This window comes from Bubalus bubalis, chromosome 14 (genome assembly GCF_019923935.1).
Source record: "Bubalus bubalis isolate 160015118507 breed Murrah chromosome 14, NDDB_SH_1, whole genome shotgun sequence".
In the NCBI taxonomy this organism is placed as follows: Eukaryota; Metazoa; Chordata; class Mammalia; order Artiodactyla; family Bovidae; genus Bubalus; species Bubalus bubalis.
The window spans coordinates 76353742-76380870 of NC_059170.1; the positions used below are offsets into that span (position 1 = coordinate 76353742).

The window sequence follows — 27129 nt, forward strand, 5'->3', positions numbered from 1 at the left end:
TGTACACATGTTCCCCATCCTGAACCCCCCTTCCCACCTTCCTCCCCATCCCATCCCTCTGGGTCATCCCAGTGCACCAGCTCTGAGCGCCCTGTCTCATGCATCAAACCTGGACTGGCGATCTGTTTCACATATGGTAATATACATGTTTCAATGCCATTCTCCCAAATCACCCCATCCTCGCCTTCTCCCACAGAGTCCAACAGACTGTTCCTTGGGGAGGGAGGTGGGTGGGGGGTTCCGGATGAGGAACACATGTGCACCCATGGCTGATTCATGTCAATGTACGGCAAAAACCACTACAATACTGTAAAGTAATTAGCCTCCAATTAAAATACATTAATTAATTAGACAAAAAAAGTCTTTTCTTAATCTCTGTGTCTCTTTTGCTGTCTTGCATCCAGGGTCATCGTTACCATCTTTCTAAATTCCATATATATGCGTTAGTATACTGTATTGGTGTTTTTCTTTCTGACTTCACTTAGTTTAATTTGATTCAAAATGGAGCTGAATACCCACCGTGTGAGACCCAGTCCTGACTGAGGGAGAGCTTGTGCTTACTGGTAGAGTGAGGGCAGGCAGGAGGGGAGAGAGACACAGAGAAGCAAAGCCTGTAATAACCCCCCAAGGCTGCCATGCCCTTGGGATGAAAAGCGCAGCAAACGACTTGGCAGCAACTGGCGAGAACACACCAGGCACCCCGGGCGCCTCCCAGCATCACCCCCCCTGCCCCGCAGCCTTGCAACCGCCTTCCTCCACCTGTTCTAAGCTGCTTCCCAACCATTTGGATCATGAAAACAGGATGGTGGGCTTAGATTAGAACAGCAGTGCCAGAGACCTGAAACAGCAAAATCAGACAGCACTGCTCATCACTGTGCAGGTACCTGATGCGCGATTTTGCCTTTGTAATCCTTCAAAATCCTCTAAAAAAGGACTTAGTTAAGTTCTCCTCTTAACTACCTTGGTAGAGTGTGAAACGATGGGACTCTCACTCACATGGTGGAGGTGAAAAACAAACAAGATCAGAATTCCGATGGTTATAAAAAGGTGAGGAAGGATTCAAGAAGATGCTACTCCAAACTACAAAACTACTCAATAGCTCTAAAGAGGTTCATCATCCTCTGTTCCTCTTTAAACAGCAAGGAAGACAGTATCACAAATAATTCTGGCTTAAGTATCTTACAGTAGTTGTTATAAAAGTCTACAATTTTATGCCAAAGAACCAGAAAACTACAGAATCTACCAACTTGTCCTTCCCCTCATCCCCTCATCTCCACTGCTAATGTCTTTTCAAAGAAATAACAAAAGATCAGACAGAGGAAAAGGTACAAAATGTTAGCGTGAGTGGTGTTTTTCTATCAGGTCAAGCATTTATATACATGAATATCTTTGGATTTTTCAGAGGTGCCTTCTTGCTTTTAGGCTGATTCTGCAAACAAGTCTCTCAAATTACTAGATAATAATATCCATATTAAAATAGAAAACATGTAAAATTGAAATCACTACTAAATATAGATGGAGTATTAGGCGATTCTAATTATTAGAAAAGTCTGATGGTAAATAGCTTATATATTGCTTCTTGCTTCAGAATGCAGTAGTTTTAGATGTGAAAGTTACCAATCACTGATGAGAAGTCTGGACTACATTAACATTGAATAAAATATTTATTGTGACTTCTTCCCCTGTGACATAAGATCGTTTATTTTTCCGAGCTCTCCAAACGATACGGTTGCCGAACCTCTTTCAGCTGGTCTCGCCTGAAAATAATAAACAGGAAGGACATTACGAATAAATATCTATAGCTCTAATTAAACCCTTTAATGCTGTCTTATATTAAAAAAAAAAAAAAAACCCATCCTAAGTAAATAAATAAAAAGAAAATGGAAACATCAACCCAGGAAGAAAAGTGATCAATGTTAATAAAAATACCTGTGAATCATGATATTTCCATCCTATCATGTAATAGATCTGATATGTGGCAGGCACAGAACCATCCTCATTTCTGTACATTTCTATAAAAACAAATCATGGTTAAAGTCTGAAAAAAATGCAAGTAGGAAAAAAAAAAAATCTGTTCAAAAAAAGTATGTCCTCCAAAAGACAAATGAATATTAGAATACTCATGGGATTCTGAGAAAGGCTCTTGTGAAAAAGTCCTCAGCACTGAGAAGCTGACAGTAAAGAAGTAGGGCTTTGGGGGAAAAGGATACACAGCCACAGGATCTGTGTTTTGAGAGAAGGACAAGAAGTCTGAAGGTGCCTTAAAAAGGACAACGCGATTTTAGGGGATAAGGATGACAGGGACGGCAGCGAGCCCGCTGGGACAGCGGGCAGCCTCCTTACCTTGGTACACCGCTGCAGCTGCCAGCATCGTGTCTCGGTGCAGGAGGGCTTTTCTATTCCAAGCACAGTTACTCTCACCCATCCCTAAAAACACACTAGAGGTTTGAGATGATTCAGCAAACACCTGAGCAGCTCAATGGCCCAGATTTAATTTTCTCTTGTCCAACGGAATACCCGTCCTCCCATCCCTGACAGTCACGTAAGATAATCTCCTTTTGCTCTCAGATCATAGTTAGTGACCCTCAGGCAAAGCTACATGAAGCTTCTGGGTAGTGAGACAAGTCAAATTTCAGGAGGCAAGCCCCATAAGCACACTTTACTTGGCAGCAGTGGACTATGGTAAGCCAGCTGGGCCAAAGCAAGGCCACAGGCCCTCCACATGAGTCATCAGGAGCTGGCAAGTGTCTTTCTAATGATGCCACGTTTCATGCCCTTTTCAGCGGCTCTTTGAAGAAGGACAGGACATTGGTGCAACACACACTCCTTCTAAGCCATAAATCTAAGTATGAACATGAAATCTGCAAGAGGGTTTGAAGACTCATTGAACTGGGGTCTCCTGCGTTGCAGGTGGATTCTTTTCCAGCTGAGCTACCAAGGAAGCCTGAAGACTCATTAGGTTGTACCAAAACTACAACGTGTTTTCAGATTTTACAACATTTTACTGATCCCAGATTAGGAAACAATTATGTGCATTCTCTTCAGGGGCACTTTTCTTAATGTTTTAAAAAAAGAAATTTTTAGATTTCTTTCCTTCAAATTGATAGCTAAAAGCTAGGATTATGTTATCTTCTTGTTCACTAAAATTTAATGTTATATATTTAATATTTTTAATGCATACAGTCGAATGAAATTACTTTGAAAGACCACATTTTAAAACTAGCTTGCAAAATTAAAAGAATCAAAATTAAAAACCCTTTACATTTATTCTCTATATATTATATGATCAAAAATCAGTTTCTTAGTTTGGTTTTCCTACTTTTAGAAGAGATACCAATAAAATTCCCAATGTCAATGTTCTTTAGTTTTTTAAAAGTAATAATCTCCCAGGTTTCCAATGGCCTTATGAAAAACAATCAACAAATTAGATGGAATGAGTAAATCTGTTTGCTTCCTCCAATCCCAAAAGGTCCTTATTATTCCCTAAAATAATGAAACTCTGATACTAAAAGCAATGTGCCATATCCTGTGAGTAAAACAGTCCCAATTCATTAAGAACGAGAGACATATTATACAAACTAGTATCAAGAGATGAATCACTATGAAGAGGGTGGATCTTATTCTTGCAGTCATGAAGTAGATGACCTTAGATCCATCGCTCTGGGGCCTCAAGGTGGCCAGGCTAGATGATCTCTAAAGGCTTCCAACACTAAAATTTTAACCCAATACACAATCCAATATAAAAAAAATTCTCCCAGATAATGACTACCAACTGCAACAAGAGACCAGAGGCAAACTGGGACTCGTATTGAAAGGATTTATTGCTGATGACAATAAATGGTGCAGTGGTGCTTTCATTTAACTTCCCATTTCCTATGACTTACACAGTAGAGGCAACACCAGTGAAAAACAGGTTTAATTTTTTTTACTGGAAATACTTAATGCACCAGAAATTCTAAATGCCTTCTACATAACTGGTATTGTGCTGTGCTAAGTTGCTTCAGTCATGTCCGACCTCTTTGTGACCCTATGGACTGTAGCCTGCCAGGCTCCTCTGTCCATGGGGATTCTCCAGGCAAGAATACTGGAGTGGGTTGCTCTGCCTACCTCCTGGGAATCTTCCAAACCCAGGGATAGACCCCAGGTCTCTCGCATTGCAGGCGGATTCTTTACTGTCTGAGCCACCAGGGAAGCCCAAGAATACTGGAGTGGGTTGCCATGCCCTCCTCCAGGGATCTTCCTGACCCAGCGATCGAACCCATGTCTCTTACGTCTCCGGCACTGGCAGGTGGGTTCTTGACAACTAGCGCCACCTGGGAAGCGCAAAGAACTGATATATGGATATACTAATTAAGATTATTAGGCACATTGATTTCTGATACAGAAACTCAAAGACACTAATGTGTTACTAACTGTTGCAAGGGACACCTACCCTTCCCTCACATGAGAATCTTCTCCTTTGAGAAGCAGTGTCATGTGACACATGAAGTCTAGACTTTGGGATCATAATTCCAGCTCTGGCCCTTAAATAACCTGAGGCAAAGTCATTTTAGCTCTATTAAACTCAAGTTTTAACACCTTTATAACACAGCCTGATAGACCACCTTTCCTGGAGACCACCTGGGAAACACATCTGGGGACTTCTGACCAGCTCTGGGCTTTGGGATAACAGAAGGATTTGGGTAACTGTTTAAGACTCTCACAGTGTTTTTAAGGTTAAGTTCAATCGCTTATTTTTAAAAAAGGTCTAATTTATTATGGTTTACTAGGAACAATACTGAGTATTGCCTAAAAAAATAACAACTGAACTTACCTTAAAACTACTGTGAAAGCCTCCAAAACTTCTCATATGTTCCTCAGCTGATACGCAACTTGTTTTGCAAAATTAGGTCAATGTTCTGGACTTTCTTCTGTGAATGAATAATAGCAGCTTAAATGAGAAACATCACTACCATCAAGAAAACAGTGTAACATGATGTAAAATGCCAAAAACCCATGGGACGGTAGCACTGTCTTCCAGTCTGCAGAGCAGCACCCCTGGGAGTCTGCCGAGTGCCCCCTTCTGGCACTCACTCCTTGTCTGCCAAGCGCCCCCTCCGGCACTTGCGCCTCAAACACCCTCCTTCCCCGCCAGCTGCCTCGGGGCTCTCCGGGGGACAGTGGCCGACGTCTCAGGATGTGAGTGAGGCTGCTACCCTGGGCTTAACCCCTGGCTCTAGCACTTACCCAAGCACCGCACCTTGGGCCACTCATTCCTCTGTGCCCAGTCTCCTCACGCAAAACAGGAGAGGTGAACCGTGCTAGCCGGCCTCCCCTTCCTCACGAACAGGCCTCATAAACGATGCTGAAGGGTGAGCTTGCTCTCACATCAATCTGACTGTCCCTCCTCCACACGAAGTTCTCCCAACAGACTGCAGGGCTCCCCTGATAAAGTCTAGAAAAGCCTCTGATGGACCCGCCTACATCACTTCCCATCATCCTCCTGTTCTACATATTCGAGCAATGCTGAATTATGATGCAGTTTCCCAGTTAGGAAAGTGGAGGCTGAGTGTCCCCTCTGGAGTCTCCATGAGTTTACACAGGCCTTTCCCTTGGCCTGGAATGCAAGGCCGGACCCCCAGAGGGGTGCCCACGCCTTCCTTCTTCCAGCATGAACTCACTTCAGCTTAGGTGCTGCCTCTTCTGCAGAAGCATCCCTGATTCCCTAAGCAGACTTAGGGATTTTTCTCTGTGTTTCTGCCTGCACTTTTTAAAAAGAATTATCCCACTTTACAGTTAAAAGCATATGTCTATCTGTGCGTGTCTCTTTCTCCACTAGAGCATACATTCCCTATGATCAGAAACTGTTATTTCCACACTGGCTCAGCTGGCTGTACATGGTAGATGCTCAATAAACAGTAAGTGAATGAATATAAAATCAACCCGTTAATGTTTCTATCAATGTTGATAAACATTATTTTTACAAGTTATCTTTAGATAATTCCTCTTAATCCTCTTAAGAATAAGAAACATTAAAGTAAAAGACATGATTTGTGTAAAAGGCTTTACAGTAAAGAGAAACACTGGCAAAGCTGCTTACAGGTGAATATTAGGCAACAGTTCCTCAAAATATGACTGACTGAAACCAGCAGGGGGAGGGAAGGCGGGGTTATCAACTGGAAAGGGGCATGAAGCAAACTTCCAGAGGCTGAAAAGGTACTAGTCTGTGGTTTATATAATACTTGAAAATACAAGCAGCTGTACAGTTACAATTAGTGCATTTTACTGAACACCTAGGGTAATGCCTATGCTCTGTGAAGACCCAGAGCATCTGGCTGACACCCTCTCCCACTCCCACTGTCAGACATCAGGCTCCCAGGCCCTCCTCTGATTCAGCGAAGGGTTTGGCACCTAGCGCAGCTTCCCTCTGTACCCCAGGTGGTGCCACCACCCTGAAGGACTTCAAGGTTAATAACTGGCAAGCACCAGGGCCTCTAAGGCTTCTGAGGCTCCTTATGACCCATGGGATCCTCCATCACGCCACCTGCCATCACACCAAGACTTCTGAGGCTCCTTACGACCCGTGGGATCCTCCATCACGCCACCTGCCATCACACCAAGACTTCTGAGGCTCCTTACGACCCGTGGGATCCTCCATCACGCCACCTGCCATCACACCTGTAACGTGTCCTGGACGAGTCGGCACTTATAACTGCTTCTCTTCTAAAATCACCAAACGTCCCATTTTCTGACCATATCCTCCTTCCTTCAAGCGTGTTCATGTATTTCAACTACGATCATCCTCTGACCTCCTCTACTTTCTCCCAGTCCATCAGCTCCTCCTCCCCCTTCTTTTCTAATTACTTCCTTTTTTTTCCAGCTTAGATTTTTGCCCTGTTATCTCAGTTACACTCTAGGAATTCTCCTTTGCCTTTGTCTTCTTGTTACTCTCAATTAGTAAAGCCCCAAGCCAGACTGATATAACTCTGTTTTGTGCCAGGTCCCCAGCTGCCAGCTATTGTCAGAGAAAGCCACAGATGCATCTGACCAACTTCAAATGCATCCTTCAAATTTTATAACTCTCCCTGATCCATTCACCTTCCTATTCTCTACAGTGACTATATCAAATCTCTACTCATTTGCAAACCTCTGACCTTTTGAGTCTCAGTATACGACTTTACACTCTGCTTGAAGGACAGCATCGATCCATCAGATGGGAACCTCCTGCTATCAAACCAAACACCCATGACCACTGCACTGTCTCTCTTCCCTTCCATGTGGGCCTGTCCCCTCTTGTCCAAGGGCAACGCTTCTCCTCTTATCTCATCCCCTTCCACCTTCTCGGGTACCTGACCTGATTAATTGTGGTCTCTCTTCTAGAGTCACTTCTTCTATGGAAGCACTTAGGTTCTTCTAATCAACTGTTCAATAAATTCAAGTCTTGAGATGAAACATAATAAAAAACTTCAGCCCATCTCCCATTCCTCTCCCCCACTCACACCTGTAGCCGTGCCCTCTCCCCTCTTCTTCATAATCAAGTTTCTTGAGAAGATGGATGCCACACCATCCATAGGTGTCAACCTACTCCCCTTCCCTCCGCCTCTCCCACCAAGCCCATGCCAACAGCAGAGCGCTCCCTGTGGTCACCAAAGCCTCCTCATCCTCCATCAGTGGGCTTTCCTTCAGTCCATATCGTGCTTCTGAGCAGCATTTGACGCTCCCTCTGCTTTGAACTCTTTAGGGTCTCTTAGTCTAGGTAATACGATCCCCTTCTGCTGTTTCTCCTTAGCACCCTGCTAGCCACACATCCTCAGTCTCTGCAGGCTCCTCCTCTTCTTACGCACTCACTGTGCGTTAGGTTCCCAAAGGCTCCGGACCAGGCCACTTTCTCTTCTTGCTCAGGCCGCTGCTTCTCATACCACCCACTGCCAGTGACTCACAATGTTTACCTGAGCCACTTGCCTCCTCCGAGCTACACAGCCACACACGCAACCCCTACCTGATGTCTCACCTCGGGGATTTCAGAAGCACTTCCCACCCAACATGTGCAGGTGTGAATTCAAGAGCTGTCCCTGCTCACACCTGGCTGTCTTCCACTGTTTCTCTATCAGTGAAGGGCACCATCTATCTGGCTGCGAGAGATAGAAACTCAGTGCCAGGCTGGAATGCCTCTCTCCTTATCAGCCCACATGTAATCCATCAGCAGCAACTGTCACGTTTATCTCCTAAACGTCTCCTGAATCCAAACCATTCTCTTCTCACCATCTCTACTGTCACCACCTTAGTCCAAACCACTGTCACCTCTCAGTAAGCTTTACAGCAACGTGTCCCTACTGATTTCTCTGCCAACCCACCTAAAAACTACAAATCTGGCATCATGACCCCTCCCCCATTAAAATATCTCAAGGGGCATTTTAAGAAAAAGACAAACAATCTTAACAAAGGCTACAAGGCCCCCATTTACCTGCCCATTTACTCAGTCCTCTCTTCTTTCCACTCCTGATATTCCGGCCACAATGCCCCTCTTTTGGTTCTCGCTATGTTCTTTCCCACAACTGGGCCTTTGCACACGTTGTGCTTCCTGCTTCGCCAGTGGCCCCACTTCATTTTTGAGGGCACAGCCATCGCTTCCTCAGACAGGACTTCACTGACTCTCCCACACCAGGACCTAGCCCACATAACCTTCTGGCAACCCCCAGTCCTACGGTAAGCCAACTACTTGCTGTCTTGTGCCTGGATCCGAGCTGCCAAGCGCTGCTCGAGAAAGTCACTGAGGTGTCCCACCATCCTCACACGCTCCTTCAAGATAGCCCTGCCGGCCTTTCGTGGGCAGTCACCAAGTTCCCCTACTGCACAGCACCTACCACAAGTCTAATCTAACGTTTATCGTTGTGGCCGCTGCCTCATGTCGGCTGCACCCAGCTTGTATTAAAAACTCCATCCAGACAGTCTACTTTCTCCTTACCCAGTGTATCTCCAGGGCTTGGCCCCAGTGCCTGCACAGTCAGCTCACAAAATACGACTCTCAAAAGGGGCCTAAAAATTCCTTCAAGTGTCTTACCTTGTAAATCTTCCATCAATTCAAACATCCCAGGATAGTTAACTTGAATTTCATCAGTGTCCTATTTAAAAAGAAAGCAGAATCTTCATTTGGCGTTCATTACCAAGGATCTAGATCAGAGAAGAAGTCGCAGAAATTCCCCAGACCGATCTCTCACAGTAAGCAGGAAACTTCTTTGCAATCCTCTTTGAAGGTATTATCTCGCTTACACTTGATTTACAAAGATTTCAAATTGCAGGGTACATGCTTGCCATGTTAACAGTAACCTTCCTATAATGCCATCAACTGCTTCTAATCCTATCCTTGGGATTCACACAAATAAAGTCTGTTCTATACTCTGTAAACTATCCTTTTCTTCCAGTCTTTGAAAAGTCTTCTAGGACACTATAACTTTTTAGGGGGAGGGTTAGGCTTCTAGACAAAATCCTTACACATGCCAACTTCATTTTTCTCTATATAGTCAATATTAATCTCTCTCTCTTTAAGTGTGACACCCAGAGTCAAATAGGGTCATCTCCCAAGATGCATCCATCCTACTCCCAGTGCTGCAGCAACACCGCATGGACTAGTTTAGGAACAGATACACAGCTGGACAGACACAGTTTATTTCTTGAGTGACCTGGTGAGCAATGTGTCCCGCTCTTTCTCAAGTTCGATACAGGAGTTTGCAGTTGGGACAGTGGCAGAGAGCACTGATGCTCCCTAAATATCCAGGTACTCGTGGACATTTCACAGCCCCACACATGTCTTCTGGCAAAAGAAAAGTGAGGTGGAGGCAGGTAATAAATAGCTAGGGAGCCTTTTCCAGGGCATGTCTGGGGCCGTGACCTTAGGGGACACAAGGCCCAGATGGCACAACTACAGGACGGAGATGAGCTGCCCAGCCAGAATGGCTGGGATTGATAAAAATTGTGTGTTAGCCGCTCAGATGTAGGAGTTTTTCTACAATGGAAACTAACCCTGAATATAAAACACTTCCTTTTTTCCCCTGTGATATCAAAATGCTGCACATAAATCAAATTTCATCATATTGACACTACTTTTGAAGCATCCAGATCTTTTTGTGTTCTGTAGCTTTATCTAATATCTGTCCAGTTTTGGACTTAATGTTGCACAGAATCAAGTACAAAACCCTAAAGAACAGTTATCCAAAATATCCATTTTAATTCCTAAAGAAACGTAAAACAAAATGACCAAATACCATTTTTTTTAAACATTAGAGACACAAAATTACTTAGAAGCAGGAAATTAACATGTACTGTTGATGAGGTATGTCAATTAATACTACCTTATAGACAGTAATTATACATGTCAAAATCTGAAATGCATAGATTCTTTGACTCAGCAATTTGACAGATGTGCAGAGCTTATGTGTAAAAGAAAATTCATGGCAACACTGTTTGAAAGAATATAAAAAACGAACTGAAAACAATCTAAATGTCCATTAACAGAGAAAAGGTTAAATAAAGTATACCTGTTCAATGAAATACTACATCAAAAGTGAAAGTGAAAGTCGCTCAGTCATGTCTGACTCTTTGCTACCCCATGGACTACACAGTCCGTGGGATTCTCCAGGCCAGAATACTGGAGTGGGGAGCCTTTCCCTTCTCCAGGGGATCTTCCCAACCCAGGGATCGAACCTAGGTCTCCTGCATTGCAGGTGGATTCTTTGCCAGCCGAGCCACAAGGGAAGCCCAAAATACTCAATAGCTGTCAAAAAAAAAAAAAAAAAAGAACGTGGCAGGTGTTTATTTATAGCGGATCTCCAAGACAAGTTATTGACTCGGGGAAAAAAAGACTACACATATAGAAAAAAGAAAGAGAGTATATATATTGTTGTATATGTATGTTTAAGCAATATAACTGCACTCCAATCTGTGAGGAAGAAAGTCTGGAAGGACATACACGACAGTTGACAAAAGGCATCCATGTGGAGAGGGACAGGGGCAGGGAGGGGAGGTGTCAGAAGGCAGGAGACCGCCGCTCATCTTAGACCTGCGTGTTACTCTCTCTGTCTGGTTTTCTTTTTTTTTTAAACACATGCACGGATTAAGTTTTATGTACACTTTTTGATACGACCATCTCTGGATAGTCCATTTCTTCTATGTATTTTTCTACACTGGGAAACTATTTTTAAAAAGAGATTTTAAGATGAAAAAAAAAAAAAGAATTCCTTCTAGGCTGATGCCTACCATTAAACAATACCCTGTGAAAACATTTCAATGAAACCAACTAAAAGCACCATCTCCTTCTCAATCAAAAGAGCACCAAAACAGCCTTGTCAAAGGTCTTATTCAAATCAAGATGAAGGATAATATTCAGTTTTCTCCTAATATACTAGTCTGAAAATGATTCTGAAAGGAGATGAGTTTCACTTAGAATGGCAACTAATTAAAAAAATAATTCATTAAGAGGGTCATATGTGTAAATATATGATATTAATTTAACTTGATTTCACTTTAAAAATAAAAATCCATTGCAATATAAAATATACTAATGTTATATGCAACATAAACCTGCATAATTGATTATATAAAAGCTTTTTTGCATAGGAGTTTTTGAAAATTAGTCAGGATCCAATGTTAAAATAGCACTTTGGAGACAATGTATATGTCTCCAGGAACAAATCTGCATAAATTTATTATTAAATTACCCTCTAATTTTATAAACTATAGAGAAGATCATACACCAATGGGAATCTTTCTGGAACACATAACCCAGTTTACAACTTAGAAAACTGCACGTTGTTAACATAATTCAGCTTTCTTTTGATGACTCAGGATAGAAGTTTCATCTTTTTCCTCACGGGCGACAACCTTTGAGTCCCTAATATTCCTGTTGAGCTGTGTGACCAGGCATGAGCTCCTCACATCGCCCTGAGGGCTGTGTCACCTCCTGTCTAGTGTCTCTCCCCTTCCCTCCCAGCCCCTTCCCAACATCAGAGGCCCTGCTAGTCTGCGCCCGTGGACGAACATGACCAACCATTTTGGTGGGCTGATTTTATGACATGTACTCACACTACACCTCCTTAAAAAGTTATTTTAATTTAACCCTGTCTAACCTGATCTAACCCTGGGTCTCATGAAGGCACATTCTCTCACCTCCGCCTCACACGACACCACTTTCCTTGAGAGCTGGTGGGACAGGCTGTGCTGTGAACACTCCTGAGACCTCCTTCCTCCCCAGCGGGGATGCTCTGTCTCTCGTGGTACACCCAACTCTGGATTTTAAGGGTCTGATGGACAAGCAGGTCTTAGAAAATAGCCTCCCTGCTAACTGAGGTACTTTTCTTTTTGAGTTATTTATTTAGGTAACAAATAACTATAAATTTTACATTCCTACCTTGTGTCAATCAAGATAAAAAGAGAGAGAGATTATTTCCAGTGTGATTAATGGGTTACTCGATTCTCTTGATAGTTACCACAGTCAGAGTATTAAAGCCAGCTCTCCCCAGCAGATGTCCTAAGTCGTTGACAGCAGTGAAAGGGGAGACGTGTGGAGAAAAGCCCCCTTCCCTCTCTGTTTCCGCTAACTGTAAGGAACACCGGAGTTCAAAGAGCGTGTCACCTCCAAACATTGCACCAATGAACACGCCATCTGGTTTTAAAACATAATGAATCTGTAATAAATACAAACAACAACACGATTCAAAATTTCAGACACAAAACTGTTAAAAGAATAAATACATGGAATCTAGATCAGTATTTCATGATTACCATTCTTATTCTGTCAAGTTAAAAACCAGATAATTTAATAAATAATACTTAAGACAACCAACTATCAGAAAGGCTCTGCAGGATATTATTGTAAAGACAGATAAACATTTACTGATAGTGTTAATATCTATAAGATATGTTACATGCTTTCAAATTTTTTAATCATAGACAAAACTTACTTTTTCAATCAGTAAAATATTGAAAGAACAAGATTTTTGATGTGGCAGGTTACAGAAATCGCTGTCCTCCCTGTATCTGTGCCCTTAGACATGTCACTTTGTAACAGCCCCACTGGGAGAATCTGGACCGGCCCCACGACTTGCTCTGGCCCAAAGAATGCAGAGCGAGTGACATATGGCAGTGCCAAGCCGAGGGCTCGATGGCCTTGCTGCTTCCGCCTGCTCTCTAGGAGCCCCGTGTACGGGCCACGCTGTGAACAAGCCTGAGCCGGTCTGCTGAAGGATGACAGGAAGAGACGTGGGGATCAGCCAGGAGTCCAGCTGCAGCCATCTGACAGCTCTGGGGCAAGCCACCCCCAGGTCAGACATGTGTGTGAACCAAGCCAGACCCAGAAGAATCTCCTAAGTCCGGCCCAAATCCCTAACTCACAAAATCATGACTTACTTTTTTAAAGCACAAAGTTGAGGTGGCTTATTAAGCAGAAAAAGCTAATTTATAGGGAAGCCATGATGACTTACAACTAAATGTCTAGTAACATTTTAGTTAAATATTAGCATATCAATTAATTTAGTTACACACAGAATTAAGGGGAAGTAACCAACTTATTTTTCAGCTGTAAAACAAAAACCATTTTTAACTGGTAACTTAAATCAGTAGCGACGATCAATTCCAGAATCATAAATGTTTTACTCAATGACTCTTGGAACTACATCTGTAACTAGTTTGACTCTACTTTCATATAGAGCAAGGTGAACTCCGAAGTAAATCCAAACCCACATCACGGTAGGCTACTCTAATTCAAGTACACATCTTGAATGCATATTTAAAATATTATGAAGCAACTTTATATAAAACAGTATATACGCAAACTGACTGTAAAAATATTTTTCCTTCGGTCCCTTCAGCGTTACTTCCTTCTCTTGACGCCAAACTCTCATAGAACTAAACTACCTAAAATTATCAGTTTGTTTCTACCTCAGAGGGCTTATCAGTTCCTGTGGACTTCACAAGAAAGACTTCCCAATCTCTACCTTGAGCCTGGACAGCTTCCCAGGATTCTATATTTATCTTTTGGCTGCTGGTGCCATAGACATTTGTCTCTTGGCAAACGTAACCCCCATCCTTCCCCACGGCATCCAACATACACAGAACACATATTCTCAAACCAACTCCCCTTTCCAACTGCTATATTTCTGTTAATCACCATCTTCTAGTCCCTTTATCTGATCATTACCATTCTTTCCCCTACTCTTACTAATTATCTCCAGTCACCTAGACTCAAAACTTGAAGGCAAGCTTTCACTTCTGACTCTCTTCAATCTTCAGCGCTAACCAGCCACCAGACTGTTGACTCTTACTTTGCAGAGTCCTGAAGACCTCTCTCTTCCTTTTATCTCCACAGTCCATGGGGTCGCAGAGAGTCAGGCATGACTGAGCGACTGAACAACTGCCACCTAGGTTCAGTTTATTTCATGCCTGGACCACGGACACAGTCTCTCTTCAACTTAACTGACTTTCCGCATCAGTTTTCTATTTAGCAAGATGGAGCTGTCTTGCAGAGTTATTTCACACATACATAAAACAGAGCAGAGTGGCTGGCAAACAGTACATGCGTAAGATACGGTAGTTATTCTCCTGCCTAGCAGCTTTTTAATCATGTCACTTTCCTCTTCAAATGCGCTAGTGGCTCTGGACCGCATAAAGAAGAAACTCCCAATTGCTTACCCTGTCACTGAGTCCTCTAAAGTTGGTCCCGATATCCCTCATCTACACCTGGCACTATACTCTCCTCCCCCAGGCTTCCTCTCTGTCCTTTTGGGCTTCCCAGTCGCTCACACTTCCCATCTATCCCAGGATCCAGCCTTCCTGGAATGCATGCCCACTCCAAATACGACCTGTCCTTTGAGGCCCTGTTCAAGAAATTTCTTCCTCTTGAAGCTTTCCTAGGCCACTCCAAGCCACAGTGATCTCCTTCTCTCCTCTGAACATAATGCTTTTACTCACCCCTTCCTTACCTGTTTGCTGATAAATATCAACCAACAAACATTTATCAGCACTGTCTTAGTATAAAGCATGGGCGAAGTACAAATGGGTTCCTACCCAGAAAAAATTTATAGACAATTAAGGAAGAAAAGAAAGCCACACATAAAATTTCTCACGATAGCAATACTATTTTGAATAAGTTTTAAATATTTACGAAAACTTTAGTAACATCTCCATAATTATATTTATAGAATTCTCTGGGAGCGGGGAGTCACTCATATACTTCCTAATACGGCAAAGGGGTACCAAGTGTGTCCAGCCCACAGAAGATAATATATTTTTTATTTGCTTCCATTTCCAATTGTCAAAAATGTGAAACAGAAACCATCTATCAGTTTCTGTGTAAAAACAGGCACATCTATAATTTGCTAACGATAAACAAAACAACACAAGCTATTAGAAACAGCACTAAGTGTCTTACCTGTTCAAGTGCTCTAGGAAGGTCATTCACCCAGTGCAAACTAAAATACGAAAACACATATCTGTTTTAGCTTAATCTGTATAATTAATTAGTACAAGAATCACTAATATAGCAAGCCACAGACAAGGTGTAAGTGTGGGTGTTTGAAAGTGCACATCAAAATTCACTGCTTGTTGGGACTTCCCTGGTAGTCCAGTGGTTAGGGCTCTATGCTTCCAATGCAGGGGGCCTGGGTTCAATCTCTGGTCAGGGAACTAAGAGCCTGAATGCAGTGGCCAAAAAATAAATTCCTTAAGGAAAAAAATTCACTGTTTTCATATAAGTTTTAAAATAAAAGTATTAGGGGATAACCTTCCTTTTGTCACAGGAGAAACCTTTAATATTACCTTATAACTTTAGAGCATAACATACCTATTTTGGGGGCTTCCCAGGTGGCACTAGTGGTAAAGAGCCCACCTGCCAATGCAGAAGAGATGTGGGTTCGATCCCTGAGTCAGAAGAACTGAAGGAGGGCATGGCAGCCCACTCCAGTATTCTTGCCTGGAGAATCCCACGAACAGAGGAGCCTGGTGGGCTACCGTCCGTGGGGTCCCACAGAGTCAGACATGACTGAAGCGACTTGGCATACACACATGCATACTATTTTTAACACACATATATTTTTTTAAAGTACAAATGGATTACCAACCTTAAACTGCTAACCACCAGGTCAAACGTATTTTCTCTGAAGGGAAGAAATTCTTCGTCAGCTAAAACACTGACAGTAGGAATTTCTGTTTCTAAGGCATTTTTCTAAAGGTTAAAAATAAAAGTTCGAAAACACATTTATATAACACCTTAATTATTAACACAATCATTGTTTGCTAAACATAAGTCATGTTGTATTTACTTGACAGTGTCTAGTTCTTAAAAATTAAAAAAGCAGCCAAAGAGAAAGCACTAAAAAAGTATATCTTAAATGACACCTAAGACTGGCCAGAAAAAATGGCTAGCTGGTTGGAAAAACAAACGGGATAACCACATCACACCAAACCAAACCTCAGAAAGCTGAGAGTCTCAGTGGAATAATCAAAGCCAAAAAACGTACTAGGAAAATATGGGTGCACGCTTTAGACTCTTAGATGAAAACGCCAAAGTAAGTATGACTCAAAAACCAGAAACTACAAAAGGAAAGATCGATACACTTAACATAAACTGATCAAAACTTCTAAAAAGCAATAAACAGTGTAAACAACATGAGAAAATTTACAAAATACATGAAGAAAAATTAATATCCCTAGAAGACACGTTCTTACAAACCACCCAGAATAAGAACAGCCAATAAAGAGAGGACCAAGAGACAGGCACATCACAAAATTACTGACAAAGGTCACAGATGAAAAAGTACTCACAGCCAAAAGGTATCAACAGCTACCTGGTTGCTCTAGCAATCGGAGAAATGCAAATAAAAAGGACGAAACTCTACTTCCCGCCTATTGACTGACAGAGACAAAGTAACTGGCCTACTGCCGCCAGCGAGGAGGAGGGAGAGGGCTTTCATCTAATACTGCTGTTCAGTCTTCACAGGGCAGTCCAGAGACGGATGTTAAAAACTGCAAGGTGAACATCAATGAATCCACATACTCCACTCTTGGGAGTGGAGTAAATGTAACTGTCAAGTAAATATTCCCAGGGAGAAAAATAAATCAAACACAGAGAGTTGCTTTATACGAAGATGCTCACCGCAGTGTTGGTTATTGAAAAGCTAGAAATTTAGTAAATAAAGCATGGAATATTTCCACACTGAATACTACATGTGTGTGTGCATCCATCACTCACTGATACCAAAGAATGGATGTCAGCATAATACTGCTTGTACAAAGCTGTGATGGGGAGACAGCTATACGTCTACAAAGACACAGATGAAAATGTCACCAGCAGTTGCCTCTGAGTGGTGGGATTAATGGTGATTTTTCCTTTCCCTTTAGATTTCCCCTACTGTTTAATTCTTCTTTATTTTTTGAAGGAAATAAAAATAAAAAGTACAGAACTAAAAACTAAACCAGGAAAGCTACCTACCAAAGCATTTTCTGCAATGTCTGTTTGGAAAAACTTTCCAACAGTTTCCTGCAATGCAATAAAGTTGATCAGAATCCAGGAACAAAACAAAACAACTGCTGAAACTGCTGAAGGAAAAAGTGATAATCTGATTAATTTTCAGCTCTGTAAGGGTATTTTTCCGCATATAATTAGTATGGTACACCTTTAATAACACATATTATGTTACACAGAATTAAATGTATGCAGCCAACTATATATGTAATATATTTACCAGTATTTAATAAAATAGAGAACATAGGTGTGAATAATCAGCATCTTCAGTTTACTCCACTGGGCTAAGGTCTTATGTGTTAACTTTTCCGTAATACGCTAAGAGCTAGTCCTCATTCCTGTGACACATTAGATCTGGAATGGTTTTCCCGCCTTTAGTTGTTATTCAAAGAGATTGCAAAGAGTAAAGAAAGACCTAACAAACACAGATGCGTGGGAGGGCCTCAGTGGTTTCACTCTCCCCTCTGTTTCACGCATCCTTTCTTCCTTCCCAAAGCAAAGGGCATCATGATACTTCTTGCCCAGATGGCCACTTTCCACCATGCCCTTTCTCCAGGAGCCTGCTCTTCCGTCCACTACCTCTCCAATCTTCAGTCTCTATCTTCTGCTGCTTCTTCCTTCACCTTACAACAGGAATAAGCTTCCCAATCTTGCAAACTCCTTTCCTCTACCCACCTTACGGCTGTCTTGTTTGTAATCCACAGCACTCCTTCTCGCCGAGTTCCCCTCGATTCTTAGTGCTCTATGTCCACCCTCACTGCTCTACTCACATGCTTTATAAAAATCACTCATAACCGACTCATCAGCTGCAGCCGTCTGTTCCCCCTAATCTTGGTCCTACGTCACTTGACCTCTTACAAGCTCGGTGCTGATGACGGGCTCCTAGAAACCTCCTCAGTACTGTTCTGCCCTGCTTTCCCTTCTCTGTGAGAAACCCCAGTCCTCTCTCCTTCACCCTAACCACTTCGTGAAGAAGGTGCCTGCCCACAACATCGAAAGGCTACCTTACCTCCACACCCTACCACTCTCTGGAGGCTGCTGCTGACCACTGGTATGTGGGGCATACCCGTATGGGCAACTGGTATGCGGTACGTGTTTAACTACGGCCCTCAAAAAACAAAAAAGTGCCCTGAGCTGCAGGGTCTGATGATTTCCACAGTGTAACTACCCCAACAGTGGTGGGTTTCATGCAAGCAACACAGTGCTGTCCAGCAGAGCACTGGGAAGAGAGGTGCACAACCGTCCCTCTCGAAAGCCAGCTCCAGCACATCAGTGCGAGGGGTGAACACTAGGTGGGTCAGATCACCTCTCCTTGTCTCTCACTTGAAAATTTCAACTAAGAGACTGGGAGATGGGGCGGCCGCTCCCAGGCTTGGAGGAGCATGTAGACTTCAGGGGAAGGCTGGCGAATGTGTAACAACTGGCTTTTGGTGGGCCCTGCTTTGTAGCATTTGCCAACTTCCATAATGTACAACTCCCGCCATGGCTGAGTTTAAGCTGTTGAAACAACGTCACTAACACAGAGCTGGGAAAAGATGCTATCAGCCAGTGCTCATGAGTCAGGAGGAGGCAGCTGCAGCACACTTGGAGTCCGGTTCTCACATGCGCATCTCATGCTCTGACTGAAGAACACCAGGGTCAGCCCTGGGGTCGGGGGGCAGGCAGAGGGAGAAGCCAGCCGTGTAGTATGTGAGCAGGACTTCCATTCTGATGTGTCAGAGTCCCCACCCTCGGGAGGCCTGGCTGTGCTTCCAGATCCTTGAGTAGTGTAAGAGCCTCTAAGCAATGAATGTCCTAGTGTTTGAACTGGCTCAGGGGATTTCGTCTTACAATCCACTGTCTTATTTAGACACTTGCCATCTTACTTACTGGGCATCCCAGGTGGCGCTAGTGGTAAAGAATTCGACTGCTAATGCAGGAGATATAAGAGATGTGGGTTCGATCCCTGGGTCGGGAAGATCCCCTGGAGGTGGACATGGCAACCCACCCCAGTATTCCTGCCTGGAGAGTCTCATGGACAGAGAAGTCTGGCGGGCTACAGTCCGTAAGGTCGTAAAGAGTCAGACGCCCTGAGGCAACATAGTGTGCACGCCTATCTTACTTTCTTCCAATACAAGTGTGGAAGATTCCTTTCTATACACTGGCCCCGAGAGCTTACCTATCACCAAGATCTGTAGATTCTACCAGGTCTCCTGTACACCCCTGCCTTTATATCCTGCTGTCTCCACACTGGCAGCTGGCCTTTCTCTCTCACGCCTACACTTGCCTTTGACACAGCCCTCTAACTGGTCTGTTTCTCTACACTCTGTCTTCTTCAATCCCTCCTACACACCATCCCCAAACTAACCTTCCTTAAGCATCACTGATCCTACAGCTTGCCACTTCTGCCTTCCCTCCAGCCATGCCTTACATTCCAATCGCTATGAGCACCAATCCAGAGTCTATCAAATCTCAGGTCAGATGCTATGCCTTTCAGAAGTCTCTGGTCATATGAACTCCACTGATTTTCCTTTCCCTTAACTACTGTTGCAGTTTAATGATTGTATCAATTCCATGGCATTTATTATTATCAATGACAGTGTTTTCAGAGACTTATTACATACCCCTCCCCGTCTTGGCACAAGTGTACACTTTTTCGTTAAGTAGATTTGATATAGAAATCCCACTTTGATCTGTGTCCAGCATAGTGTCTATTTAGAGAGGCTAAAACAATTAATGAATATTTTTTGGTCTGAATTACAAAATGAAAAATAAAATTGTATGTATACACATTAATAAAGACTATTTATACTTAATCACACACAAAAGTTTCTAACCAAATGATAAAGTGAATACTTTCCATAGATTTAAAAAAAAAGCTTAATCACATGTCCCAAATGAATGTCAATGTGATTTTAACTGTGATTTATAAAAAATATTTGAACAAAGTGGAAATAACACACAATGTATCGTATATAGACTTAGAGAAACTACCAGTGGGAACGCTATATAAAATGGATTCAAAGAAAAAATCATTTAAGAAAAAACACAGGAGTAGACATAAAACCTTTGGTTCTATCACTTAAATAATAACAAATGAGCACTTCTGATGTCATCAAAATCTAAATATGATACAGACTGAATTAAGAAACTTTTTCTTCAAAATTGGCCAATTTTATTTCTCTAAGTTAAGTCATTCAATAAATATACCTTATTCAAGTGTTCTGCTATATAACCTCGTCCACAACCAACATCCAAAGCAAGACGGAAATCTCTGAAAAACAGACACAGAAGTTATGCTTTGTCTATAATAATACAGCCCCCATAAAGTAATTATTAAAAACAAATTTTTCTTAAGAAAAAAGATTCTCATGAATACAACTTTCAAACAAGTCCTATCACCTGCTCCCTCACATCACCAGGTGTCTCCATCAGAGAACACACTGGGCATGGCAAGGCTGTTCAGCCAAGCCACTCCCAGGGCCTCCCAACCAATGGCTTTCCACAAGGCTGCTCCATGACATGGATCTGAAGAACTGATTTAGTGCAGGTACTTAAACAGATGGGGAAACAATGGAAACAGTGACACTTTATTTTCTTGGGCTCCAAAATCACTGAAGGTGGTGACTGCAGCCATGAAATTAAAAGATGCTTCCTCCTTGGAAGAAAAGCTATGACCAATCTAGACAGCATATTAAAAAGCAGAGACATTACTTTGGCAACAAAGGTCCGTCTAGTCAAAGCTATGGTTTTTCCAGTGGTCATATATGGATGTGAGAGTTGGACCATAAAGAAGGCTGAATGCTGAAGAACTGATGCTTTTGAGCTGTGGTGTTGGAGAAAGACTCTTGAGAGTCCCTTGGACTGCAAAAAGATAAAACCAGTCAATCCTAAAGGAAATCAATCCTGAATATTCATTAGAAGGACTGATGCTGAAGCTGAAGCTCCAATACTTTGGCCACCTGATGTGAAGAGCTGACTCACTGGAAAAGACCCAGATGCTGGGAAAACCTGAAGGCGGGAGGAGAAGGGAACAACAGAGGATGAGATGGTTGGATGGCATCACTGACTCAATGGACAAGAGTTTGAGTAAGCTCCGGGAGATGATGAAGAGAGGGAAGCCTGGCGTGCTGCAGTCCATGGGGTTGCAAAGAGTCAGACATGACTGAGTGACTGAACAATTTTAATCTGATAATATACTCAGACAAAGAATGAAGAGAAGTTAATGTAATTAACATGAAAATATGTGGCATACCTATCAGGAACTTACTACTTATCCCTATTTCTCAAATTTGTTGTGGCAGCAGATAACTTAGAAATTACTATGTGAAATATTATGAAATATAACATGATAAACTAAAACCCAAATAAGCCATCAACTAAATAACAGCTTTTACTGAAATCTTATCAGGTTCAAATCACTGGGCTAAGTGTACAGTTAAGTATGTCAATCCAAGGTCATTCAGCTAATAAGCAGCAGTCAGACTTGAATTCAGTCAGAAAGAATCCTGACCAGAAGAACTCTTTATCCACTATGCTATGCTGTCTCCTCCAAACGTATCGTCTCATACTAAATCACTTTACACATCCAATTGTGGATCACAGGTTTATGAAAAATTTGTGACAATTTTTAAAGAAACTTCATGCACTAGTAAATTTTTTCCTATTGGAACTGAGAGTCCCTTTGTAATTTTTGTTAAAAACCTAAGTCACAAATATAGAACACCAGTACACAGCTGGAGAACCACTGGGGAGAGGACGTCTAGTATACCTGATGCCCTGTGTCTTGACTGTGAACACAGGCAGTGTGGCCTGGGAAAGCATACAGCCTTTGCAATCACAAAGACATGAATTAGAATTCTAGGCTTTCAATTTACTAGCTCTGTGAACACAGACAAGAGATTTAATCTTGCTGGGTCTCAGTTTTCCCATCTATAAAATGGGTTGGTATGAGAATTTTATCCAGCATGTAAAGTATTTAGCACAGTACAAATGTTCAACAATAGTTAGGAGTTATTAATATTATTACCATGGATTCTAACAGTATTAAGTGAGCCTCAGATAGCACAAATAAGACATCTAATAATCTGTTGTGTTAGTTTTAAAATATAAACATAAGATCAGTATTGACAATTCTTGCTAATAATAGAAGATCAGTGTAAGACATTTTAGATTCGTATTTTTAATAATTTAATTCCAAAGAGTTAACTGTTATTTTAAGACATGCTTTTTTAGCTGCAATCACAGTTTTCTCCACAGACTTGTGTTTTGCTGAGTATACTACTACTACTACTAAATCGCTTCAGTCGTGTCCGACTGTGTGACCCCAAAGACGGCAGCCCATCAGGCTCCCCCGTCCCTGGGATTCTCCAGGCAAGAACACTGGAGTGGGTTGCCATTTCCTTCTCTAATGCATGAAAGTGAAAAGTGAAAGGGAAGTCACTCAGTCGTATCCGACTCTTAGTGACCCCATGGACTGCAGCCTACCAAGCTCCTCCGTCCATGGGATTTTCCAGGCAAGAGTACTGGAGTGGGGAGCCATTGCCTTCTCTGTTGCTGAGTATAATGACATAGAAAGATTACAAAATTCAATCTGATTTGGAAAATTTAATGTTTCATTTATTAAATCGCAAATGATCTAAAATCCAGGCGAATGAATGACTATATCACAAAGAATTAGCTACTTTTCAGATTTTTAAAATAATGAAACTAATGAAGTAGATGAAATGAAGGTGGCTTTTGCAACAATGAAGAATTTTCTTTAATTTTATGAAACTGATTCACCTCATGACTCTTTCAAGTAGCCAGGATATATCTAAAATATAATTTTAGAGTTTATGATTTTACAACATTTCCCTTTTTTAACATAGACAAATGTAATAAATTCATCCCATATTGGTCTAATTTAATGGATGTCTTTTACACAGAAGAGCACAAAAAGTGATTTGCTAATATCACAGAGCAATTCTATAGCAAAGCCATTATTTAACTGGGGTTCCTGATACCTGTGAAAGTGAAAGCACTTAACTTTTTAAGTCTCCAAAAGTTGTGTTGAAAGTGCAAGTGTTAGTCGCTTAGTCATGTCAGACTCTTTATGACCCCATGGACTGCAACCCGCCAGGCTCTCCTGCCCATGGGATTCTCCTGGCAAGAATACTGGAGTGGGTTGCCATGCCCTTCTCCGGGGGATCTTCCCAACCCAGGGATCCAACCCCGGTCTCCCACATTGTAGGCAGATTCTTTACCATTTGAGCCACCGGGGAAATTGATTGTATTTTATTATGACAGTCATCACTTACCTGGCTATGTCATACACTCGATCTGCAATCCGACTTCCAACCTGACAGATTACAAGAGGTAATGATGTACAAAAGTAAAGATGAGAATGTTTAACAGAGAAATAACACTTTTCCCAGTAATCAATAATCCATAGGTTACTTATATTTCAACATGTTGAGTTCCCTTTATCCCTTTTTCAATTTGACCTCAGCAACTTTTAAAATTCTGAATAGGAACATTGGAAATAAAAATAACCAAGGAAACACATTGAGTTAATTACCTCAGAATCAATTTAAGGAAAGAAGACTAAATTCTGTATATCTATGACTTTATATTTCATGTGCTGCAAGAGTGCAAAGACAAAAAGCAACAGGATACCCTAATTTAAAAAAAAAAGAGCAACAGAAACATAACAAGCATATCATCCACAGATATTGGTGTGAGGTATGTGAAAGTGAAAAATTAGTTAGCTGGGGATTATTACAGATCAATGTATAAGTGATCGTTTAATAAAAACTAATTATTTGTTAACTATTAACAAATTTTGTGGAACTCCTAAATGAATAAATAACTTTTCTGAGCAACATCTGCAAATTAGAAGTCAGCCACATTTAAAGAAACCTCCTCAATCCCAATCCAATTTAAAAGAGATCATAAGGCAGGTGCCTCCTTTTGCTCTGCTAGCTTCATGCAGCAGGAATAAAGATGTAGGAGACTAACATTCCCCACATTCCACTCATTCCCTGGTAAACATCACACAGTTTCTACTGGGACTTGAAAGTTCAGAACAGAATATATGTGTATTTTCTTTGGGAGGTGAGGTGGGGAGGAAGAGTAAGGGAGAAGGGACAGCAGAAGTCTTTTCCCAGAGGAGTCCACTCTGTGCATCGTTACTGATATCAATACCTTTTGTTTATTATTTTAAAAGACTCTCGTATACTTTATCTCATTTATTCTAGTCCTAAACAATGGTGAGGCCTCAGTCAAGTTGTAATCCAGGTGCCTTTCCTGGAAGAGAGTGTCTGGAAACTCACATCTTCTAAATATTTATATGTGTCACAGAGTCAGTCATCTGATCTGGCCAGGACCTGCACAAAGTTCTGCCCAGAGTAGGAGCTCAGTAAGTGTTGGCTGCAATCATCACACTTGATTTCAATTTTGGTCTATGCCTGAACAAGCACTTACACAGGCCTGAGCTCTGTGCTGCCTGTTCAGAGAGTAGAAACTGGCTCAAGTCCCTAGTCCACATGGGTAAAGAGGAAGAGGTCTCTCAAAACAGCACAGATAAATCAGAGATCTTAATTCATCTTAATGAATCTTCCTAAAAGATGAATCAGATCCCATCACTTCACTGCTGAAAACCATTCAACAGCCTCCCATTCTTCTAGACTCTAGAGCCATTTGGCCAGTAGAAAAACAATCAGAGCCACATGAGCAACTTAAAGATTTTCTAGTGAAAGTGTTGAAAGTGTTAGTCACTTAAGTTGTATCTGACTCTTTGTGACCCCATGGACTGTAGCTCACCAGGCTCCTCTGTCCATGGATTTCTCCAGGCAAGTGGATTGCTATGCCCTTCTCCAAAGATTTTCTAGTAGCCATTTTAAAAAGAGTAAAGAAGTTGATTTTCACCCAAAATATCAAAATAGAGTTTCAACGTGTAATTAATATAAAAATATATTAAGGAAATATTTTACATCCTTTTTCCATATTAATTCACTGAAACCCACTGTATTTTACACTTACTGCACATCTCAAAGGGACATTTCAAGTGCTCAAAAGCTGCATGTGGCCAGAAATTACCACATAGAATGTACAGCTGAGATAGAGAAGAAAATCCAAAGTTCTTACCCATTAAGGCCCTCCTGACCTAGGCACTCTCTTGCCTCCCACTGGAGCTTTCCTGGAGGCCTTGACAAGGCCATTTTGACTTCAGGGCCTCTGGGTTCGTCTTCCCCTTTACCTGCAAAACTTCGCCCCGACATCCCCCAGATCCCAGCTTGATTAATTTCTTGCCTCGTCGTCTGCCCCCGACCACGCAGTCACTTTACTACTTCACTTCACTATCTGGCCTTACTTCATTAGCTGAAATTACCTTTTCGGTTCACTGTCTCGTCTCTCACAAAAATGAAATCTCTTGAGGGCAGCGGTCTTGCTTTGCCCCAGGTACACCTATAACTCAAGTATTAATGCTATCCGCCTAGGACATGAATGAATGAATGAATCGCACCTTGCAACCACCGGCGCCCGGCCCCTGCGCGATTACAGCAGAGGCCCAGACAGGCAGGGCTGCCTCTCAAGGTCACACGGCGAGGTGGGGGCGTTCGGGCCCTGGCCGGAGATCCGACACCCGAAGTCAAGGCGCTGAGCCACCCTCCGCGCCGTCTCGCAGACTCACCTCCTCCTTCAAGTAGTCGAACTTCATCGGCTCCGGCTGCCGGGCCGCCCAGTTCTTTTGCTTTCTCTTCAAATCCCGATCGAAGATGTTGAAGGCTTTGGGCGAGGCACCACTTGGGGAAGAGGCGCCAGAGGCCACCGTCCTGAGGCCGAGGTTCTTCACGGGGACCCCGGCCGCCGGCAGCCGCCGCCACGAGAACCGAAGCGGGGTGAGCAGAGGCATCTCCAGCGCATACACCCCTAGCCGGCTCGGCTATCGAGCGCATGCGCCGAGGCTACGGCAAGGACGCCGGAGCACTTCGCGGAGGGAAAGCGGAGGAAGTTTGGCCCAGTTCGCGTGCCATCACGGCGGTGTGTCTCGCAGAGGATTGTGGGTGTGGGGCCCCATGTGACGCCGTGAGAGGATTCGGAGTCGGTGAGTGGAGTCGGGCTCCAGGAGAAGAGGGACAGAGCCAGTGTACGACAGATTCTCCTTCGGGTTTACGAGCGCCGCGCTCTTCCTCCTTGCTTTTCCGACCCCTATCTTCAAGCTTCTTTGCTCCTCCTCCAGGTCGTGTTGAGGGACTTGAGCCCCAAAGCGGCTCTCTGAGGTTTGGGAGTTGGGAAGCAGGTCCTAGTTCCCTGGTGTTCCCGGCGTTACCGGGTGGGTAGGAGGGGCAGGTGGGCACCGGAGATGAGGGCGGGCGACCGAGGTGAGGTCAGGTCGCCTTCCTGTCTCCGAATATCTGGCGTAGATCAAGTGCTTTCGTTCTAAACATCTATACGCTTTACCTCTGATAGTTGAATGAAATATTGTTTACCCCACAAGGCTGTTCTGAGGGTCAAATGTTTAATGGTGCGTCATAGTCAAGCCTTGCTTTTGAAACAAAGCACTGCTTTGTATTTGTTAACTAGAGAGAGGCTTTACCTGGTTCTCGAAGGGTGGTTGTATACAAAGAGGGGGAACTTTGTAAGCTAAACCTGAATTCATTTTGTTCTGTTACAGC

The 27129-nt window shown here is 42.6% G+C and overlaps 2 protein-coding genes and 1 long non-coding RNA gene across 10 annotated transcripts in view; 1 reads left to right on the forward strand and 2 right to left on the reverse strand.

Annotated features, from left to right (window-relative positions):
* Positions 1–1645: 1645 nt before the first annotated feature.
* Positions 1646–26486, reverse strand: NDUFAF5 (NADH:ubiquinone oxidoreductase complex assembly factor 5). 5 transcript variants are annotated; one of them, XM_006051314.3, is made up of 11 exons: positions 26145–26474; positions 23770–23810; positions 20681–20744; positions 17459–17506; positions 16089–16192; positions 15401–15440; positions 12462–12659; positions 9041–9101; positions 2344–2427; positions 1930–2012; positions 1646–1757 (listed from the first exon to the last, which is right to left on the reverse strand). In XM_006051314.3, exons 1-11 carry the CDS (start codon positions 26364–26366, stop codon positions 1665–1667), a joined length of 1038 nt encoding a protein of 345 aa, XP_006051376.1. In that variant the 5' UTR covers positions 26367–26474; the 3' UTR covers positions 1646–1664. The 5 variants fall into 5 exon arrangements, 3 of the variants coding, with proteins under 3 accessions (XP_006051376.1, XP_025120350.1, XP_044784221.1); XR_006544701.1 differs by lacking the exon at positions 1646–1757 and adding an exon at positions 4814–4910 and having other exon boundaries at positions 1964–2012; positions 26145–26480; XR_006544702.1 differs by lacking the exon at positions 1646–1757 and adding an exon at positions 4814–4910 and having other exon boundaries at positions 1975–2012; positions 2344–2438; positions 26145–26481.
* Positions 5803–9031, reverse strand: LOC123329289. The gene is made up of 2 exons (XR_006544703.1): positions 6646–9031; positions 5803–6584 (listed from the first exon to the last, which is right to left on the reverse strand). It is a non-coding gene; the product is annotated as an uncharacterized LOC123329289 (long non-coding RNA).
* The window catches only part of ESF1 (ESF1 nucleolar pre-rRNA processing protein homolog), a 58210-nt gene continuing 57500 nt past the window's right edge, over positions 26420–27129 (forward strand). Inside the window, exon 1 of one of the 4 annotated variants that reach the window (XM_006051316.4) lies at positions 26420–26558. The gene's annotated coding sequence lies outside the window, so the exon portion shown is untranslated. Of the gene's footprint in view, positions 26787–27129 lie in introns of all 4 variants that reach the window. The other 3 variants (XM_006051315.4, XM_006051317.4, XM_006051318.4) reach the window with 3 other exon arrangements.

What these genes read in the sequence shown, in the direction of transcription:
- NDUFAF5 (XM_006051314.3), bottom strand. Translation starts at nt 26,366, where the DNA reads ATGCCTCTGCTCACCCCGCTTCGGTTCTCGTGGCGGCGGCTGCCGGCG. An exon ending in CGAGTGTATGACATAGCCAG is followed by an intron (nt 20,745 to 23,769) that starts GTAAGTGATGAC and finishes TCTGTTTTTCAG; the next exon opens with AGATTTCCGTCTTGCTTTGG. An exon ending in CTGGTGGTTAGCAGTTTAAG is followed by an intron (nt 15,441 to 16,088) that starts GTTGGTAATCCA and finishes TTCGTATTTTAG; the next exon opens with TTTGCACTGGGTGAATGACC.